General features: G+C 37.5%; 1 protein-coding gene across 2 annotated transcripts in view; it reads right to left on the bottom strand.

The window, feature by feature from the left end:
• Nucleotides 1-4,873: 4,873 nt before the first annotated feature.
• LOC150089306 (UPF0235 protein C15orf40 homolog) overlaps nucleotides 4,874-22,747 on the bottom strand; it is a 72,245-nt gene continuing 54,371 nt past the window's right edge. For both annotated transcript variants that reach the window (XM_090368485.1, XM_090368486.1), the window contains exons 5-6: nucleotides 16,075-16,202; nucleotides 4,874-5,717 (exon numbers count right to left, since the gene is read on the bottom strand). In XM_090368485.1, coding sequence (XP_090224611.1) covers nucleotides 5,622-5,717; nucleotides 16,075-16,202 — 224 coding nt within the window. In that variant the 3' untranslated portion in view covers nucleotides 4,874-5,621. The remainder of the gene's footprint in view (nucleotides 5,718-16,074; nucleotides 16,203-22,747) is intronic.

The following is a 22,747-nucleotide window of genomic DNA, read 5'->3' as shown; positions in this document are numbered from 1 at the left end:
TTGTTAACAGGAGAGATTGTTTCTACAGGGATGGGATACACAAATAGAAAGGGTGCAAGAATATTTGCTGATGCTATCGAGGCAGTGTTAGGTGGGTCGGAAAACTGCTAGCTTGGGGGGAGACAAAGATGAATAGATTAACAGTAGCCACTGGCAGAGGTGAAAGAGATTCTTGCACTCCTTCTATTAGAATGAGCAGAAGCCTGAAAAACAAGATGCATGGTATTTCAGAGACTGCTGGGAGCCATTGCGGTACAAGTAAACACATGGGTTGTGTTAGGGTAGCTAAGAATAGAAACAGGTGCAGGTATACTTGTGTGTACACCAATGCTAGGAGTTTAGTAAATAAATTTGATGAATTTGAGGTATTGCTCAAAACATCAAAGGCACATATTGTTGGGATATCAGAGACGTGGTGTCACACAGATATAAGGGATGCAAAACTGCAATTTGGGGAGTACAACGTCTACAGAAAGGATAGACAGGATAGGAAGGGGGGAGGGGTTATGCTATTAGTTAAGAAACACATAAAAACCAAGGAAGTGAAGCCAGTCGACATCGCTGGACAGTGCAGTGTTGAGTCAGTTTGGTGTGACATAAGCATTGGGAGATCAAAATTGAGAGTAGGAGTGTGCTATAGGCCTAATGACTCTGATGAGTATAATAAGGAACTGTACAGGGAAATAGAGTGGGCCAGTAAATCAGAGAGTCTTATAATGGGAGATTTTAATTTCCCAGATATTGACTGGAATTTGGGGGCTGGTTACTCACGCACTAGCAGGGCTTTTGGGGATTTATTGGATGATTGTTTTCTACATCAGCATGTTCGGGAGGCAACTAGAGGGAGTAATACTCTTGATTTGATTATCAGCAGTGATTCTTCATGCATTAAGAATCTGCAGATAAATGAACCACTAGGTGGCAGTGATCACAGTGTGCTGAAGTGGGATTTACTCAAAGAGGTAACTACCATTAGGGGTAAAGGGAAGGGTTATTGCTTCCGTAAAGGCGACTACGATGGACTGAGACAGTATTTAAATTCTATACAGTGGGACCAACTGATGATGTTACCAACAGCAAATTCAAAATGGGAAGCATTCAAAGAACTTATCTTGGAAGCTACTAGGCTTTACATACCAACTAAGAAATATTGTTCAAGGTTTAGGCCAAAATGGATGTCAGATGAACTAATGAGGCATATGGCAGAGAAGAAAAATGCATGGGATACTTACAAATTAACACATGACAGAGAAGCCTATGATAGATACAAGTTGATATGCAACCAAGTTACAAAGGAGGTTAGGCAAGCGAAGGCAGATTACGAGAAATCCTTGGCAAGAGATGCAAAGAAAAACAGCAAAGAGTTCTTTACTTATGTAAACTCTAGAAGGAAGGGGATGAATCAAATTGGTCCACTTGATATTGATGGGTCAACTGTTGATGATCCTGCTCAGGTAGCTAACAAACTAAATGAATATTTTGCATCGACATTCACACATGAGGAGTTATTCAGCAAGGGGAATGCCAGAGGTGTATTCAACTCTAACAGTAAGCTAGAGAATCTTGAAATAACTGGGAGTAAAGTGGAGGAGAAACTGTTGAAGATAAACACAAGAAAGGCATCTGAGTTGGATGGCATCTATCCAGTTATATTAAAGGAGGCAGCAAAGGAAGTAAGCAAACCCTTAGCCATAATTATGAGAGCTTCCTTGGACTCAGGGGAGGTACCCATACACTGGAAATGTGCAAATGTGACCCCAATTCACAAAGGAGGATCAAAGGCTGACACAAGTAATTATAGACCTGTGAGCTTAACTTCTGTTCCAGGAAAATTAATGGAGGCACTGGTTAAAGAAGCACTGCAGGATCATTTAGACAAGACTTCAGTTATAGCTCAGACACAGCATGGTTTTGTTAAGGGGAAGTCTTGCCTGACCAACTTGATTGGATACTATGATGCAGTCACAAAAGAACTGGATGCAGGGAATAACTTTGATATTATATACTTGGATCTTAGAAAGGCTTTTGATACTGTTGCACATGGAAGACTGCTACACAAATTGGAGCAGTGTGACATTGGAGGCAAATTGCTGCTATGGATAGAGGGGTGGTTGAGGGGGAGAAGACAGAGAGTGGTAATCAATGGACACTGCTCATCGTGGACTAATGTTATTAGTGGAGTCCCTCAGGGCTCAGTGTTGGGTCCATTATTGTTTTCTGTATTTATAAATGATATTGATGATGGTATATCAAGCTTAATGTCCAAGTTTGCAGACGATACAAAGGTTGGCAGGGTTGTCAAGGACACTACTGACACTATGCTGCTGCAACAGGATCTGGAAAGGTTGAGCAGATGGGCTGAGAGGTGGCAAATGAAGTTTAACATTGACAAATGTAAAGTACTACACATGGGAAACAGCAACCCCAGAGCATGGTATCAACTCTGTGGTACTACACTGACAGTGGTAGAGAATGAAAGGGACTTGGGGGTGGTTGTGCAGGCAGATATGAAGTTCCCTGAGCAGTGCAGATGGGCTGCAAGAGTAGCTCATGGAGTATTGTCAATGATATACAGGAATTTTTCCAGCAAGGATAAGGAGGTGATTATTCCATTGTATAAGGCAATGGTCAGGCCACACCTAGAGTACTGTATACAGGTCTGGAGGCCTCATTTCAAGAAGGATGTAGAGCTGCTGGAACGAGTACAGAGAAGGGCAACAAGATTAGTGAATGGAACAAAGGGGTGCTCTTACGAAGAAAGGCTTAAGTTTTGCAAATTACAGTGTCTGGAGATTAGGCACCAGCGAGGTGATCTGATAGAGGTGTATAAAGCCTTGAATGGTTTAAGCATGCTCAATGCTGATGGGATTCTTCCTCTAGCTCAGAAAAATCACCTGAGAGGGCATAAATTCAAATTGAGGAAAGACAGATGTAGGATAGACGTGCGGAAATTTGCCTTTAGCCAGCGGGTGGTTGGTTACTTGTCCAGCTGAGACTTAAACTTATGTTTAAGGCTCAGCTGGAAAGGTATTTTGAACGAACAGAGGGGTGAAGTGGATTTTTTTTTTTTTTTTGGCTGATGCTGCATAAGCTTGCTTTCTTGCATCAAATGCCTCTACTAATGCTAATATGTATAAACAGATGTTTTTCGAGTCGTAAATAAGCGACAAACGGCATTATAAGTCGTCACTGGGATATTAGTGTATCTATTATCTTGCAAACCCCACTGTCTTCACACCTGCCGCTCAAAAAGGAAAAAAAAAAAAAAAAAAAAGAGAGAACAAATGTTTAGTTTGTTTTAGTGCATTGCATCGATTGTTGTGTTCCGTTGCACCACAAAAAGGCAAATTTTGTTTTGTTATTTGCGTCAGGGACGTTGAAATTTTTTTTATAGTAAAAAAATTTTTTTTTTATTTAGAAATCGCGAAAATGATGGATAAACGCAAAAGAATTGCGCTTTCAGTTAAACAGAAATTTGAAATTATTCGAAAGTTTGAAAACGATGCATTCATTAAATTCTCAAATGAACCATTATAATGTTGGTGACCAAACCATATGCAACATCGTAAAAAATATAGGAAAGCTATAGACTTAAAATCGACATCGCAAAAAATAAAGGGAAGCATCGTATTGGACATACAAGTAGTACGTGGTAAGTTTTTTATCCATTGCTATATTTTTTTTACGTAGGTTGCTGAACATTTTTCGATACAGTAAGTCCTCGACTTGCGCAACTACGGATTTACATAAATTTTTTTCACTCAATTTTTTTTTTTTTTTTTTTTTTTTAGGATTGTAAAATTTAAAACAAACAAAAAAAAAAATAAAAAATAAAATAAGCAATCAATAGCGATGATCACTGCACGCACAAATTGTACAAGTAAGATACGGAGTAACAAGCAAAAAAATTGGAAAGAAGAAAAGATTCTTACAATTTGTTTATGGGTTTTTTTTTTATATGATTGAAGATTTCAATGAAGGGGCAACACATTTCACCATAATAACATAAAAACACAAAGAATTCCAGCTATCAATATTATTGCAAATACAATAAGATCGAGTTTACTACCTGTTTATAATTAGGTGCATGAACAGAAGAGTCCAATAACACGGAAAGTGCAAATTGTTTTTAATGTTTTATGGTAGTGACCTCCAAGCTCACATTTTGCTTTAGCAAAATGTGAGCTCACACGGGGTGATAATAGTGAATTTTTGCCTAAACCCTGTGAAGTTCTTTACAGAAAATTTCATTTTGACTGTTATCATGGTATCGACTAAGAGAATAAGTGACAGGGCTACTAGTAAATCTACCAACAAAAGGAAAGTGATCGATTTGGATCAGAAAATTAAACTAATAAGGATGTATGAAAATGGTCGAACATTACCAAGTATCGCGCGGAATTCAGATTTATCAATAATAATATAGTAGCAATATGTTACTAGTCATTCCCGAGTTACGTCAAACTCGATGAAGTAAGAAGTCCTGGAATGTATCTCTTACGTATGTTGGGGACTTCTGTATTTTTGGATTAACCAGGATTCGTTTTTTACCATCTATCCCAGAAAATCGAGTGTCTACTGTATATCATTGATAAGACACTATGACACTCTTGCAGACTGTCTGAACTGCTCAGAAAACTTCATATCTGGCTGCGCAATTACCACCAGGTCTTATCCCCTAGTCATTAATGACTAGGAACAGCAAAATTTTACTGGAACTTTGTTTAAAGTATAAATTAATAAACAACAGTAAAAACAGATTGAGTTAGCAGTTTTATTTAAAGATTCAGATTAACAGCATGTCTGGAACTTCTCAAGCAATTATAACAGAAATTGACCATTTGGTCTCTACAAAGAATTATTTAGAGGAACAGATTTTGGGTTAATTCTGAAAGGTATGTAGGATATTTGTCATATTGCCACAGATGAGAGTTCAGGTGTATACATTTACACAAATTATTCAATTTTTTCATTGTATACCATGCAAAAATGTCAATTAGATAAGAGGATCAAATTATGAAGCTGGACTACTTCAGCTATTCAGATATATAGAGCTTGGCATACAGACCTCCTTATCATATTTCCTTCCTGTATATGCACGTGTACGTGCATACTCTACATACCTGACTTCAGTAAAGAGCAGAAATATAAATACTGAAATACAATTTGATATATAAATTATTTTTAAGAAATAGAAAATCACAAAGTCTGACTTTCACACTCTTCTTTGAAGTTATCACAAATGGTATCAGGAGTCAATACAGAAAAAATTTCAGAAATAGGGTGGAGTAATATGGCATATAGTTCACGAGTTATATATCCTTGTTATGCTTAACGCATTCCAGTGCCTTTTTTGTCAACACAAATTAATGCAGCACCTTGGGGCTATTGTGAGTGAAATAATAAATGGACAATAGGAACCTGGAAATTATGTGATTATACTTATGTTTAATTATTTTTTTTGAAACTTAGAATACAAAGGTTTTATTTTTTTTTTTTACTCATATGAATCAAGAGGTTTTGGTACTTGGAAAAAAAATATATATTTCCTTAGAGGAACACATGATTTCTGCACACAGACCAAATATGTTACCCTTTGAAAACATTTTCATCATGCAATATCAATTTTTGTAGCTTATTATTTTTTCAAGAATAGTTTCTGGTGTTCTTCCTGGTGCTGCTTCTATCAGAACTGTTTTATCTCTTGATTTTGATCCCTGAAAGTAAAGTAAGAAATATGGATACTGATTTAACACAGTAAGAATGGGAATAAATATACAAGAATTAAGAATGGCCTAAGTGAAAAAAGAATTCTGCAACTTTAAATCTAGTGATTCTAAAGTTTAATATATCACAAAACAGAAGACATTCAATGATGGAGTTTATTGTAAAAAGTTGAAGAAAGTTGCTCCAAGTTTTATCTTCTTGTCATTTCACATGTACTTTTTATGCAAAAAATATTTGCTTTGGGGTTACCAAAACAATTAGGGGATCACAGCATGTACACATGATGTTTTTGTAAATATGATAACATGCATGCTTCAAGATATACTTCAATCCAAGTTCCAATTTATCTGTGTCAAAATGTCCAAATTTGCATGTATACCAATGCTAGAAGTATAGTAAATAAATTTGATGAATTTGAAGTGTTGGTCAAGACATCAAAGGCGGATATTGTTGGGATATCAGAGACATGGTGTCACACAGATACAAGGAATGACGAACTGGAATTTGGGGAGTACAATGTGTACAGAAGGGATAGACAGGATAGGAAGGGAGGAGGTGTTATGCTGTTAATAAAGAAAAACAAAATCAAAAGAAGTGCATCCAGCTGATATAGATGAACAGTGCACTGTTGAGTCAGTTTGGTGTGACATAAGCACTGCGAAAGCAAAAATTAGAGCAGGAGTGTGTTATAGGCCTAATGACTTCAATGGGTACAATGAACAATTGTACAGAGAAATAGAGTAGGCTAGTAAATCGGAATGTCTTATAATGGGGGATTTTAACTTCCCAGATATTGACTGGAACTTGTGGGTTGGGCACACACACACTAGTCAGACTTTTGTGGATTTATTGGATGATTGTTTTCTGCAGCAGCATGTTCGAGAGGCAACCAGAGAAAGTAATACTCTTGATCTGGTTATCAGCAGTGATCATTCATGTATTAGGAATTTGCAGATAAAAGAACCACTAGGTGGCAGTGATCACAGTGTACTGACGTGGGATTTACTTAAAGATTAAATTACCATCGGGGGTAAAGGAAAGAGTTTTTGCTTCCGTAAAGGCGAGTATAGTGGTCTCCGACAGTTTTTAAATTCTGTACAGTGGGATCAACTGACAATGTTACGAACAGTAAATTCTAAGTGGGAAGCATTCGAGGAATTAATCGTGGAAGCTACTAAAAGTTTCATACCTATTAAGAAATATTGTTCAAGGTTTAGGCCTAAATGGTTGTCAAATGAACTAATGAGACTTGTAACAGAGAAGAAAAATGCATGGGATGGATATAAATTATCAAGCGACTCAGAAGCCTATGGCAGGTATAAGTTAATCTGTAATCAGGTGACAAAGGAGGTTCGGCGGGCGAAGGCAGATTACGAGAAATCCTTGGCAAAAGATGCTAAGGAAAACAGCAAGGATTTCTTTACTTATATAAACTCTAAAAGGAAGGGAATGAATCTGATTGGTCCACTTGACATCGGTGGTTCGACAGTTGATGATCCTGCTCAGATAGCAAACAAACTTAATGAGCATTTTGCATCTACATTCACACATGAGGAGAAATGTTTAACTTCAACCATTTCTCCTCACACATGAGGAGAAATGGTTGAAGTTAAACATAAGAAAGGCACCTGTAATGGATGGGATCTATCCAGTTATATTAAATGAGGCGGAAAAGGAACTAAGCAAACCCTTAACCATAATTATGAGAGCATCCTTGGACTCAGGGGAGGTCCCCATGGACTGGAGATGTTCTAATGTATCCCTAGTTCACAAAGGGGGGATCAAAGGTGACAAGAGTAATTACAGACCAGTTAGTTTAACTTCTGTTCCGGGTAAAATAATGAAGTCACTGGTTAAAGAAGCATTGCAGGATCATCTAGACAAGACGGCAGCAATAATTCAGACACAGCATGGGTTTGTTGAGGGAAGGTCTCGTCTGACAAATGATTGGATACTATGATGTGGTTACAAAGGAACATGATGCAAAAAATAATTTTGATATCATATATTTGGATTTCAGGAAAGCTTTTGACACTTTGCGCATGGAAGACTATTGTACAAATTGGAGCAGAATGGTATTAAGGGTAAGTTGCTACAATGGATAAAAGGATGGTTAAGTCCTAGAAGACAGAGGGTGGTAATCAATGGGTGCTGCTCTTCTTGGACTAATGTTATTAATGGAGTCCCACAGGGTTCGGTGTTAGGTCCACTGTTGTTTTGTATATTTATCAATGATATTGATGAAGGTATATCAGGCTTAATGATGAAGTTTGCAGATGATACAAAGGTTGGCAGGGTTGTTAATGACAGTAATGGCAGTGTGCTACTGCAACAGGATCTAGATAATTTGGGCATATGGGCTAAGAAGTGGCAACTGAAGTTTAACCTTGACAAATGCAAAGTACTACATATGGGTAGAAGTAACCCCAGAGAAACGTACCAACTGTGTGGTACTACACTTAAGGTGGTAGAAAATGAAAAAGACCTGGGAGTAATTATGCAGGCAGATATGAAGTTTTCTGAGCAATGCAGACAGGCTGCCAGGGCAGGTCATGGGGTTTTGTCAATGATATATAGGAATTTTGCTAGCAGGGAAAAGGAGGTGATTATCCCTCTGTATAAGATAATGGTCAGGCCACGCCTTGAGTACTGCGTACAGGTCTGGAGGCCTCATTTTAGGAAGGATGGAGATTTAATTGAGCATGTACAGAGAAGGGCAACAAGATTGGTGAGGGGAATGAAGGGATCCTCTTACCAAGAGAGGCTTAAGTTCTGCAAATTGCAGTGGCTGGAGACTAGGCACCTGCGCGGTGATCTGATTGAGATATGTAAGGCCTTGAATGGGTTGAGCACGCTGAATTCTGATGGGATCCTTCCACTTGTTCAGATTACGAACCTAAGGGGGCATAAATTCAAATTAAGAAAAGTCAGATGTAGAATAGATGTGCGGAAATTTGCCTTTAGCCAGCGGGTGGTTAATTGCTGGAACAAACTTCCATCTGTCGTTGTGGAAGTTGATAGGTTGAATAAATTTAAGGAGGAACTGGACAGGCATTTGGAGGGAATGGTGTGATTTTTTTTTTTTTTTTTGATTTTTTTTATTTATTTATTTTTTTTTGGCTGATGCTGCATAAGCTCATACATTTGCTTTCTTGCATCACATGCCACTACTACTACGTTTATTCTGCAATTGTCTTTTCTTAATTTGATTCTATGAATCGTCATGTTCGTAATCTGAGCAAGCAGAAGAATCCAATCAGCATTGAGCTTGCTCAAGCCATTCAACCACCTTATACACCTCAATCAGATCACCTCACAGATGCCTAATTTCTATATGCTGCAACTTGCAGAACTAAAGCCTTTCTTGGTAAGAACACCCCTTTGTTCCTCTCACCAATCTTGTTGCCCTTCTTTGTACTCATTCTAGCAACTCTACATCCTTCCTAAAATGAGGACTCCAGACCTGCACACAGTACTCAATTTGTGGCCTAACCATTGCCTTATACAAGGGGATAATCTCCTTGTCTCTGCTAGCAAAATTCCTATATATCATTGACAAGACCCCATGAACTGCTCTGGAAACTTGTCTGCACTGCTCACAGAACTTCATATCTGACTTGGCAGATTATTAGAAGGGAGGGATAAAGTGGCTATTTTTTATTTATTCAGTGGCTGAAGCAGTATAAGCTTCCTTGAACTGTTTTGCCACTACTAATACTAACCGAATACACAGAAAGATTGCAAAAGAAAACTATAATTGTTTTTTATTCCTTTTCATTTCAAATAACCATGTTCACAGTGTTTTAAATTTCCAACCAAATAGACCTAAAGTCATCAATGTATCTTGTAAATATCCTTGATATACAGTATACATACTGTATTCCAAAGAAATAAAGAACTAAAACATGTTCACTTCAGTCAGTCAGACAATCAATAGGCCGGCCACAATAAGGTCATTATCAACACTGAGTGTTTTTCTAAAGGAATACCACACACTTCCAGATTGTTCAAAAGAAGATGCCCAATACATGCCCTATAGATTTACTTTCCAACATTGGCAATGAGGGCAAGCTGCTTTCGATTTGGCAACTTTATATTTGAATAAGTTACCAATGGAAATTTGGACAATTTGTTTAGTGCCATCTGTAGCAATCAAAAAATGCTACATTCTTTCCCACTCTGTCTAATTTCACTAACAATGCAAGCTGCTTTTGTTCTTCCATAACCATATTTTTTGCTTTTTACTACCAGGAAACATACTTCTAAACAATGCAACTGCATGATTAGCAGTGCAACTCATAGGAAGATTATGTTCTATAATAAACAACATGGATAAACATTCAGCATGTATGACAGTATCATGTTCACTGCGAAATTTTATTTTTGAATTTCTTGCCACAGTGCATGTTGTATTTATGCTTATTTGTCTAATTACATTGCAATTCTTGTCACCTAAAACCAAAATATGACATATACATAGTACACAAATCAAATGTGTTACCTTTTCTACATTTTAAAATATGTGGAAAATCTTGCATATATACAATAAGACCCTCCATATCCACGGGAGATACGTTCCAAGACCTACCGTGGATGGCTGAAACTGCGGATATAAGTGAACACCCGCTGACCCCATATGTAATGCGATTTTCTTGAACATACATATGTATAATAAAGTTTAATTGCTAAATTAGACTCACAGTAAGACATTACCAACATTAAATACGGTAATAATAAAGTACAGCAGACTCTCGATTTATTGGAATTGGATTAACCGGGACACTTCAAGCCTCCAAATTAAAAAAAAAAAAAAAAAAAACGCCCAGAACTCATAAAATTCAAGTAATAACTGGAATAGGTATAAACAGATATTTTGCAAGTCATAAATAAGCGACAAGAACCAGCATTATAAGTTGTCATTGGGAGATTAGTGTACTTATTATCTTGCAATCCCCGCTGTCTTTTCACAGCCACCGCTCAAAAAAAAAAGAAAAAAAAAAAGAAAAAGAAAAGAAAAAAAACAGAGAGACCAAATGTTTAGTTTGTTTTAGTGTGTCGATTGTTGTGTTCCATCGCACCCCAAAAGGGCAAATTTTGTTTCATTTTTTATGTCAGGGATGTCAGAATTTTTTTTTTTTTTTTTTGTTTGCACTCTTGCACAACTCGCACAAGAGTTGTGCTTTCAAATTAAACAAAAACTTGAAATTATTCAAAAGTCTGAAAATGGTGCATCCGTTAAATCTCTAAAGAACCATTATAATGTTGGTGACCAAACCATACGTGACATCATAAAAAATAAACAGAAGCTATTTGATTTAAAATCAACATTGTAAAAAATAAAGGGCATGCGTAAAAAATAAACGGCATTGTATTGGGCACGCGAATAGTACATGTTAAGTTTTTTCGTTTATTTTCTGTGGTTAACTGTGGGTAACAGAATCAGCGGATACGGGGGCACAACTGTATATATATATATATATATATATATATCTTCATAAATTTTATGTCATATATCTCTGGATTCACAGGAGGTTCCTAAGGACTGGAGATGTCTATCTCCAGTTCACAAAGGGAGATCATTGGTAACATAAGTAAATTGCCTGTTAGCTTAACTTTTGTTCCAGGGAAAATAACAGTCTCCAGTTAAAGAAGTAATGAAGGACCATCTAGATAGGAATGCAATTATATTGCAGTCACAGCATGGATTTTTTTTACGGGATGATTTTGTCTGACCAATCTCATTAGATATTATGATGCAGTAGCAAAGGAACTGGATGCAAAAAATAATTATGATATCATATCTTATTTCAGGAAAGCTTTTGATACTGTGCACATAAAAGACTGTTGTACAAATTGAGGCATAGTGGTGTTAAGGGCAAGTTACTGCTCTGGATAAAGGGATGGTTGAGTGGGAGAAGACAGAGTGGTTATTAATGTACACTGCTTTTCATGGACTAATGTCATTAGTGGGGTTTCCAGGGTTTAACACTGTGCCCATTGTTGTTTTCTACATTTTATTAATGATACTGACGAAGATATATCAGGCTCAATGTCTAAGTCTGCAGAGGATACAAAGGTTTGAAGGGTGGTTAATGACTAATCATGGTAAGCTACTGCAACAAGATCTAAAAGAATTAGGCAGATGGGATGAGAAATGGCAAATGAAGTTTAAAATTGACAGAGGCAAGACACTGCACACAGACATATCAAAGTATCTTTGTGTTTTGTTTAGCATAAAGCCTATACATTTTCTATAGCTTCATAGGTGAGAGTAATCCACATGTGGAAAGCTTCCAATGGTGTTTTATGTTTGTATGCCAATTTTAAGCAAAATTGTATTAGGTCAATGTGTATTTGTTTATTAATCATATTAAATCTACTTTTTGTACTAGGCCTAAATTTGAATTCATAAGATGTGAATACACCTATATCACATAATATGATGTTTAGTAGAGATTCCAGTAGAGATTTAGAGGTTTCGCAATTCTGTGTGAGAAATGATACTCAAATCCCCGGTAATGATGTGTTCATGGTACTTATCCACATATGTTTGATATTGAGGCAGAGGGCAAAAACATTCTGCCTCAATATCACTTTCACTAGGTTGCAAGCCACCTGTTTGTAATTGCATACCATTAGTCCTATAGGTTTATTGTAACTAAAGCGAGAACTAATATAGCAGTTTGTAATTGGTAGTGCATATTTAAATATGCTGATTATTTGATCCATTAGTATATTATTCAATACTAAGTTATGGAATTTAAAAATGAGATATTCCTTGGTGACCTTAGACATATTACCTAATATAAATTTAAAGATATCATTCAATAAATGGTTTAAGTGTATGTTATTATAGCTATATGTAATACTAATTTTAAATAAGGCTCTAAGCTTACTATGTTTCAGGCCAAAAATAATGTCATGAATATACTTAACATATTCAAAGGTCACCGTTGAACAAAAGCTGAGAATTAGGGTTGAATTTGAAAGTGTCTGCAATTCTGCCAAGACACGATAGGAGGGAGTATATGATGAGAGCCTTGTCGATCAATTCGGCCCTGGAAAGATTGTGCAAGGCTCAAGAGGTAGAATTTTTTTCAGCCTGGACTGTACTTGTTAACAGGAGAGACTGCTTCTACAGGGATGGGATACACTTAAATAGAAAGGGTGCAAGAATATTTGCTGATGCTATCGAGGCAGTGTTAGGTGGGTCGGAAAACTGATAGCTTTGGGGGATACAAGGACTAATAGTTTAACAGCAGCCATAGGCAGAGGTGAAGGTGATTCTTGCACAACTTCTATTAGAATAAGTAGCGACCTGAAGTGAGGGGTGTTGGGGGTTTCAGGGAAGGACAGCGGTCATCCTGAAATAGGTGGGTATATGGGATGTGTTAGGGTAGCTAGGAATAGGAATAGGAGCATGTATACCAATGCTAGAAGTATAGTAAATAAATTTGATGAATTTGAAGTGTTGGTCAAGACATCAAAGGCGGATATTGTTGGGATAGCAGAGACGTGGTGTCACACAGATATAAGGAATGCAGAACTGGAATTTGGGGAGTACAATGTGTACAGAAAGGGAGGAGGTGTTATGCTGTTAATTAAGAAAAACATAAAATCAAAAGAAGTGCACCCAGTTGATATAGATGAACAGTGCACTGTTGAGTCAGTTTGGTGTGACATAAGCACTGCAAAAGCAAAAATAAGAGTAGGAGTGTGTTACAGGCCTAATGACTCGAATGAGTACAATGAACAATTATACAGAGAAATAGAGTGGGCCAGTAAATCAGAATGTCTTATAATGGGGGATTTTAACTTCGCAGATACTGACTGGAACTTGTGGGTTGGTCACTCACGCACTAGTCAGACTTTTGTGGATTTATTGGATGACTGTTTTCTGCAGCAGCAGCATGTTCGAGAGGCAACCAGAGAGAGTAATACTCTTGATCTGGTTATCAGCAGTGATCACTCGTGTATTAAGAATTTGCAGATAAAGGAACCACTAGGTGGCAGTGATCACAGTGTACTGATGTGGGATTTACTTAAAGATATAATTACCATCAGGGGTAAAGAAAAGGATTTTTGCTTCCGCAAAAGTGAGTACAGTGGTCTCAGAAAGTTTTTAAATTCTGTACAGTGGGATAAACTGACGATGTTACCAACAGTAAATTCTAAGAGGGAAGCATTCAAGGAATTAATCGTGGAAGCTACTAAAAGTTTCATCCCTATTAAGAAATATTGTTAAAGGTTTAGGCCTAAATGGTTATCAAATTTACTAATGGGACTCGTAACAGAGAAGAAAAATGCATGGGATGCACATAAATTATCAAGCGACTCAGAAGCCTATGGCAGATATAAGCTAGTCTGTAATCAGGTCATAAAGGAGGTTAGGCAGGCGAAGGCAGATTACGAGAAATCCTTGGCAAAAGATGCTAAGAAAAACAGCAAGGATTTTTTTACTTATATAAACTCTAAAAGGAAGGGGATGAATCTGATTGGTCCACTTGACATCGGTGGTTCGACTGTTGATGATCCTGCTCAGATAGCAAACAAACTTAATGAGCATTTTGCATCTACATTCACACATGAGGAGAAATGTTTAACTTCAACCATTTCTCCTCACACATGAGGAGAAATGGTTGAAGTTAAACATAAGAAAGGCACCTGGAATGGATGGGATCTATCCAGTTATATTAAATGAGGCGGAAAAGGAACTAAGCAAACCCTTAACCATAATTATGAGAGCATCCTTGGACTCAGGGGAGGTCCCCATGGACTGGAGATGTTCTAATGTATCCCCAGTTCACAAAGGGGGGATCAAAGGTGATCCCCCCTTTAATTCAGCAATAATTCAGACACAGCATGGGTTTGTTGAGGGAAGGTCTCATCTGATAAATGATTGGATACTATGATGTGGTTACAAAGGAACATGATGCAAAAAATAATTTTGATATCATATATTTGGATTTCAGGAAAGCTTTTGACACTTTGCGCATGGAAGACTATTGTACAAATTGGAGCAGAATGGTATTAAGGGTAAGTTGCTACAATGGATAAAAGGATGGTTGAGTGGGAGAAGACAGAAGGTGGTAATTAATGGGTGCTGCTCTTTGTGAACTAATGTTATCTGTAAAGTCCCATAGGGTTCGGTGTTGGGCCCACTGTTGTTTTGTATATTTATCAGTGATATTGATGAAAGTATATCAGGCTTAGTGTCGAAGTTTGCAGATGATACAAAGGTTGGCAGGGTTGTTAAGGACATTAATTGCAGTGTGCTACTGCAACAGGATCTAGAAAATTTGGCCAGATGGGCTGAGAAGAAGTGGCAACTGAAGTTTAACATTGACAAATATAAAGTACTGCATATGGGTAGAAGTAACCCAAGAGGAACATTCCATCTGTGTGGTACTACACTTAGGTTGGTAGAAAATGAAAAAGATTTGGGAGTAATCGTGCAGTCAGATATGAAGTTTTCTGAGCAATGCAGACAGGCTGCAAGAGCAGATCATAGGGTTTTGTCAATGATATACAGGAATTTTGCTAGCAGGGAAAAGCAGGTGATTGTCCCTTTGTATAAGGCAGTGGTCAAGCCACACCTTGAGTACTGTGTACAGTCTGGAGGCCTCATTTTAGGAAGGATATAGATTTGCTTGAGTATGTACAGAGAAGGGCAACAAGATTGGTGAGGAAAATGAAGGGATTCTCTTACCGAGAGAGGCTTAAGTTCTGCAAATTGCAGCGGCTGGAGACTAGGCACCTGTGAGGTGATCTGATTAAGATGTATAAGGCCTTGAATGGGTTGAGCATGCTGAATTCTGATGGGATTCTTCCACTTGCTCAGATTACAAACCTAAGGGGGAATAAATTAAATTTGAGGAAAGACAGTTTTAGTATGTGCAGAAATTTGCCTTCGGCCAGCAGGTGGTTAATTGCTGGAACAAATTTTCATCTGTTCAGATGGAAACCACTTCCATGGTTTTATAAATTATCAAATATACTTGTAAGCACTTCTGGAAATCTAAAGAGGCTGACAAAAAAAGATATGTCAATTCCTATGAATCTTGTGGCGAATTTATATGCCACATAAAAAATTTAAAAAAAACAGTGCCGAGGAAGTAAGCAGAAGTATGTTCTACTATCTTGTATGGTAATTTGGTGAAAACTGTTGTTAAACAATTGTTATATGAACGAACTATCACCTTTACTATATGTCAAACTATAGCTTATGTAAAATATCTTTAAATAAAAATCAGCTGCACCTCTTAACTGTTTTATATCTCTCAGGAAGTTTTCTATTCTGATTACAGTTTCAAATTAAATGAGTTGCTGAAGTACTTCTGTACTTACTTTGTCTAGTGAGAGTTGTTTCTTCTTAATGTTTAACACTTCTGCTAGATATCTAATTAATTCACAGTTAGCTTCTCCATCAACAGGAAGAGCACCTATTTGTATTTCTACGGCTTCCTCACCCACCTCTATGAAAAAATTCAATACAATAATAGTGTTCAAATTATAAAAAAGAAACTCCATTAACAATAAAATCTACATTATTGAAGGCAGTAACTAAACTTAATGACAAGCAAATATTTAACACATTGCCTCACTACTAATAGATTTACATCTTCACTGTATATAAACTCAGTGGGCAATATTTAACAGAACCTACTTCGTGACCTCTATAATGAATTCTCTGATGAATTCTTTCAGTCGAAGGAAATTACAGAAAAAAAATATAAATTTAATAAATAGTTTGTCATTTTTTTTCAACTTGTTGTTCATCCAATTCAGCTTTTGATTTAGGTAATTTCTGACACTCATGTGGCCATACTGTTGGCATGTATTCAATCACTCTTGAAGACACGGACATTGGGTATCGTAATAAATACCAAGCTGCCTCTTGTGAACTCATCTCCACAGAATTCAATACATCTACACTTAATGCTTGTGTTAGATCAGTTATATCCACATCAGGATATTCTTCTTATAGCTCTATAATTTTCCTTTGCAGGTTGCTTATTCACATTTTCACACTTCAATTTATTTTAGTTTTATTCACATTTTCAACTACATACACTGCACATGAATATTATTCTATGATAAATTGTAAATCCAAATTAGACTTGAGCACTCCTAAAATCCAAGGATTGTAATTATTCATATATTTTTCTTCTGTCTTGCATTTAAGAAATACATGTGGCCGCTTGATACCAGTCCTCAAAATATTTAGATATTCTTCTTCTGATTGGCATTGATTTGATTTAAGGAATTCTTCGAAATTAATACGATCATCCAATTCTAACAAGTCATGCATTTTACAATATTTTTTGCGATAAGCTAATCTTCGATCTGTGGTCATCGATATCAATATACAAGTTTGCGACATTGGCCAAAAAGGTGCTTCAAATTGACATTTGCGTCGGTTTGCATTATTATTTTTATAACAGGTAATAGTAGTGGCATATGATGCAAGAAAGCAAGCTCATACAGAAACAGCAAAAAAAAAAAAAAAAAAAAAACACACTACCCATTTCACATATCCATTTCCTCCAAAAGTTAGTTGAGTTCTTCCTTCAATTTATTTAAGCTATCAACTTCCACAAAGAGATGGCACTTTATTCCAACAATCAACCACTCACTGGCTAAAGGCAAATTTTCACACATCTATACTCCATCCGTCTTTTCTCAATTTGAATTTATGCACCCTCAAGTGTGTAATCTGAGCAGAGGAAAAATCCCTTTAGCACTGAGCTCGCTCAAACCATTCAAAGCCTTACAGGTTCCTAGTCACCTTGCAGGTTCCTAGTCTCAGAATGCTGCAATCTGCAGAACTGAAGCCTTTCTTGTAAGAGCACCCATCTTCTCCTCACCAATCTCGTCCTTCTCTGTACTCATTCCAGCAGTTCTACATCCTTCCTGTAATGAGGCCTCCAGACTTGTATGCAGTAAATCAATGTATGTCCTGACCACTGCCTTATACAAAATTCCTGTATATTGTTGACAAAACGACACAGGAAGCCTGTCTGCACTGCACAGAGAACTTCATATCTAACTGCTAAATTACTTGCAAGTCTTTTTCATTCTCCACTACCTTGAGTGTAGTACCACACAGTTGGTACGTTACTCTGGGGCTACTGTTACCCATATGTACTTTACATTTGTCAATGTTAAATTTCAGTTGCCACTTCTCAAGAACCTGTTGCAGTAGCATAATGTCATTACTGTCATTAACAACCCTACTAACCTTTGCATCATATGCAAACTTAGACATTAAGCCTGATACACCATCAATATCATTGATAAATATAGAAAAAAATTATGGGAAACACCAAACTCTGGGAGACTCCACTAATAACGTTAGTCCATAAACAGCAGTGTCCACTGATTACCGCTCTGTCTTCTCCCACTCAACCATCTCTTTACAAGCAGCAACTTACCCTTAATGCCACTGTTCCAATTTGTACAGCAGTCTTTTATGTGCAACAGTATCAAATTCTTTCCTGAAATCCAAGTATATGATAATATCAAAATTATTTTTTGCATCCGGTTCCTTTGTGACCACATTGTAGAATCCAATCAAACTGGTCAGACAAGATTTCCCCTTAACTAGATGATCTAGATCAGGGGTCACCAAAATTTTTTCACGACAGACCAGATAACCGAGAGATTGACGAGCGCGGGCCGTATAATCATTTTGTTCAATATGTACAATTCAGTAAATACAACAAAAATGAAGACAACGAATATATTTATTTACCAATACACAAAATATGCAAAAATAAAGAATATATAGAAAAATAAAGATAACAAATATATTTATTTATCAAAAACTTATCAAGGAAGGCGACATTAGGAATAAGATAAGCAGAAAAGATTAATGTGATTTATGGAACTGGCGTTTAGCTTTTAAAATATCATCAATGTTTGCTTTTGAATTGCTACACCCAACCAAGAGAATTGCCTTTAAATGTTCATCACTAGCCTTGTTCGATATGTGGACTTTACATATTTCAGTTTTGAAAATGCTTGTTCACAGACATAAGTTGTACCGAACACTGATGCCATACCAGAGGCAAATTTCTTTAATTCTGAAAACTCATTATCAGATAAGCAGCGACAAAATTCTACAAGATTTCCTTCTCTGCGTTTCACTTTCAATAGGTCATTTGCTCGTAAATCAATGATCTCTAACTGTAGTTCGACTGGCACATCATCAACGTTACAATGAAACGGATTTTGAAACAAAAAAATATCACTCTCAATTCTGCCAAGGTCTGAAAATCTTTCCAAAAAATGCTTTTTTAAGTAAATTAATAATTTTATTTGGAAACTCGAGATTGATATCTTCTCCGATTTCGCTGGCCATTGTCAAGGTATAAACCCCGCTCACAAGCTGTCATTGAAACAGTAGTATTTCGTTGATTCACTATTTATTATATTTCCATATAAATAATTACAATATATTTTAGAAATTTTGATCATTTGTAGCTCAGTGCGGGGCGGACCGTAGTTGGGTGACCCCTGATCTAGATGATCCTGCATTACTTCTTTTAGCATTAGCATTAGTAGAGGCATATGATGCAAGAAAGCAAGCTTATGCAGCATCAGCCAAAAAAAAAAAAAAAAAAACACTTCCACTTTGCCCTTTGTTCGTTTGAAATACCTGTCCGGCTGAGCTTTAAATTTTTTTAGACTATCAACTTCCACAACAGGGGATGGAAGTCTGTTCCACCAACCAACTATCCGCTTGCTAAAGGCAAATTTCCGCACATCTATCCTACATCTGTCTTTCCTCAATTTGAATTTATGCCCTCTCAGGTGGTTATTCTGAGCAAGAGGAAGAATCCCATCAGCACTGAGCATGCTCAAGCCATTCAATGCTTTATACACATCTATCAGATCACCTCGCCGGTGCCTAGTCTCCAGATACTGTAATTTGCAAAACTTAAGCCTTTCTTCGTAAGAGCAACCCTTTGTTCCATTCACTAATCTTGTTGCCCTTCTCTGTACTCATTCCAGCAGCTCTACATCCTTCTTGAAATGAGGCCTCCAGACCTGAATACAGTACTCAAGGTGTGGCCTGTGACCATTGCCTTATACAAGGGAATAATCACCTCCTTATCCCTGCTAGAAAAATTCCTGTATATCATTGACAAGACACCATGAGCTACTCTTGCAGCCCGTCTGCACAGCTCAGAAAACTTCATATCTGCCTGCACAATTAACCCCCAGGTCCTTTTCATTCTCTACCACTGTCAGTGTAGTACCACAGAGTTGATACATTGCTCTGGACTTGCTGTTTCCCATATGTAGTACTTTACATTTGTCAATGTTAAACTTCATTTGTCACCTCTCAGCCCATCTGCTCAACCTTTCCAGATCCTGTTGCAACAGCATAGCATCAGTAGTGTCCTTAACAACCCTGCCAACCTTTGTATCATCTGTAAACTTGGACATTAAGCTTCATATATCATCATTATTATTTATAAATACAGAAAACAATAATGGACCCAACACTGAACCCTGAGGGACTCCACTAATAACATTAGTCCACGATGAGCAGTGTCCATTGATTACCACTCTCTGTCTTCTCCCCCTCAACCACCCCTCTATTCATAGCAGCAATTTGCCTCCAATGCCACACTACTCCAATTTGTGCAGCAGTCTTCCATGTGCAACAGTATCAAAAGCCTTTCTAAGATCCAAGTATATAATATCAAAGTTATTCCCTGCATCCAGCTCTTTTGTGACAGCGTCATAGTATCCAATCAAATTGGTCAGGCAAGACTTTCCCTTAACAAAACCATGCTGTGTCCGAGCTAAAACTGAAGTCTTGTCTAGATGATCCTGCAGTGCTTCTTTAACCAGTGCCTCCATTAATTTTCAGGTCTATAATTACTTGTGTCAGCCTTTGATCCTCCTTTGTGAATTGGGGTCACGTTTGCACATCTCCAGTCTATGGGTACCTCCCCTGAGTCCAAGGAAGCTCTCATAAATATGGCTAAGGGTTTGCTTTCTTCCTTTGCTGCCTCCTTTAATATAACTGGATAGATCCGATCCACCCTAGTTGCCTTTCTTGCGTTTATCTTCAACAATTTCTCCTCCACTTTACTCTCAGTTATTACAAGATTATCTAGCTTACTGCCAGAGTTGAATACACCTCTGGCATTCACCTCGCTGAACAAATCCTCATGTGCGAATGTCGATGCAAAACATTCATTTAGTTTGTTAGCTACCTGAGCAGGATCATCAACAGTTGAACCATTGATATCAAGTGGACCAATCTGATTCATCCCCTTCCTTCTAGAGTTTACATAAGTAAAGAACTCTTTGCTGTTTTTCTTTGCATCCTTTGCCAAAGATTTCTCGTAATCTGCCTTCGCCTGCCTAACCTCCTTTGTAATTTGGTTACAGATCAACTTATATCTATCATAGGCTTCTGTGTCACATGTTAATTTATATATATCCCATGAATTTTTCTTCTCTGTCATATGTCTCATTAGCTCATCTGACATCCATTTAGGTCTAAACCCTGAACAATAGTTCTTAGTTGGTATGTAAAGCCTAGTACCTTCCAACATAAGTTCTTTGAATGCTTCTCATTTTGAATTTGCTGTTGTTAACATCATCAGTTGGTCCCCCTGTATAGAATTTAAACACTGTCTCAGACCACTGTAGTCGCCTTTACGAAAGCAAAAACCCTTCCCTTTACCCCTGATGGTAGTTACCTCTTTATGTAAATCCCACTTCAGCACACTGTGATCACTGCCACCTAGTGGTTCCCTTATCTGCAGATTCTGAATGCATGAAGAATCACTACTGATAATCAAATCAATAGTATTACTCCCTCTAGTTGCCTCCTGAACATGCTGATATAGAAAACAATCATCCAATAAATCCACAAAAGCCTTGCTAGTGTGTGTGTCCAACCCACAAATTCCAGTCAATATCTGGGAAATTAAAATCCTCCATTATAAGACTCTCTGATTTACTGGCCCACTCTATTTCCCTGTACAGTTTCTTATTATACTCATCAGAGTCATTAGGCCTATAGCACACTCCTACTCTCAATTTTGATCTCCCAATGCTTACATCACACCAAACTGACTCGACACTGCACTGTCCAGTGATGTCGACTGGCTTCACTTGCTTGGATTTTATGTGTTTCTTAACTAATAGCATAACCGCTACTCCCTTCCTATCCTGTCTATCCTTTCTGTACACATTGTACTCCCCAAATTCCAGTTCTGCATTCCTTATATCTGTGTGACACCACGTCTCTGATATCCCAACAATATCCACCTTTGATGCTTTCAGCAATACCTCAAATTCATCAAATTTATTTACCAAACTCCTAGCATTGGTGTACAAGCAAGTATACACACACACCTGTTCCTATTCTTAGCTACCCTAACACAACCCATGTGTTTGCTTGAACCGCAATGACTCCCAGCAGTCTCTGAAATATCCTGCATCTTGTTTTCCAGGCTTCTGCTCATTCCAATAGAAGCAGTGCAAGAATCACTTTCACCTCTGCCAGTGGCTACTGTTAATCTATTAGTCTTTGTATCCTCCCCAAGCTAGCAGTTTTCCGACCCACCTTACACTGCCTCAATAGCATCAGCAAATATTCTTGCACCCTTTCTATTTAAGTGTATCCCATCACTGTAGAAGCAGTCTCTCCTGTTAACAAGTACAGACCAGGCTGAAAAACATTCTACCCCTTGAGCCTTGCACAATCTTTACAGGGCCGAATTGATCGACAAGGCTCTCATCATATACTCCATCCTATCGTGTCTGGGCAGAATTGCAGACACTTTCAAATTCAACCCTAATTCACGGCTTTTTTTCATCAGTGACCTGTACTTGTTAAGTAATTCTGCCGGTCTCCTACTCTTAATATCATTAGTGCCAACGTGTACAATTATATCACCTTTTGTGCCCCTAAAAGATGATATCTGCTCTACGACGTCATCAACCTTTGCCCCTGGCAGACATACCCTGGTCCTGTTCCACCTATCCT

This window comes from Mastigoproctus giganteus, chromosome 2, assembly GCF_048544385.1.
Source record: "Mastigoproctus giganteus isolate SK-2022 chromosome 2, ASM4854438v1, whole genome shotgun sequence".
Taxonomy (NCBI): Eukaryota; Metazoa; Arthropoda; class Arachnida; order Uropygi; family Thelyphonidae; genus Mastigoproctus; species Mastigoproctus giganteus.
The sequence above is the reverse complement of the archived record's forward strand: the minus strand, read 5'-3'. Positions and strand labels throughout refer to the sequence as shown.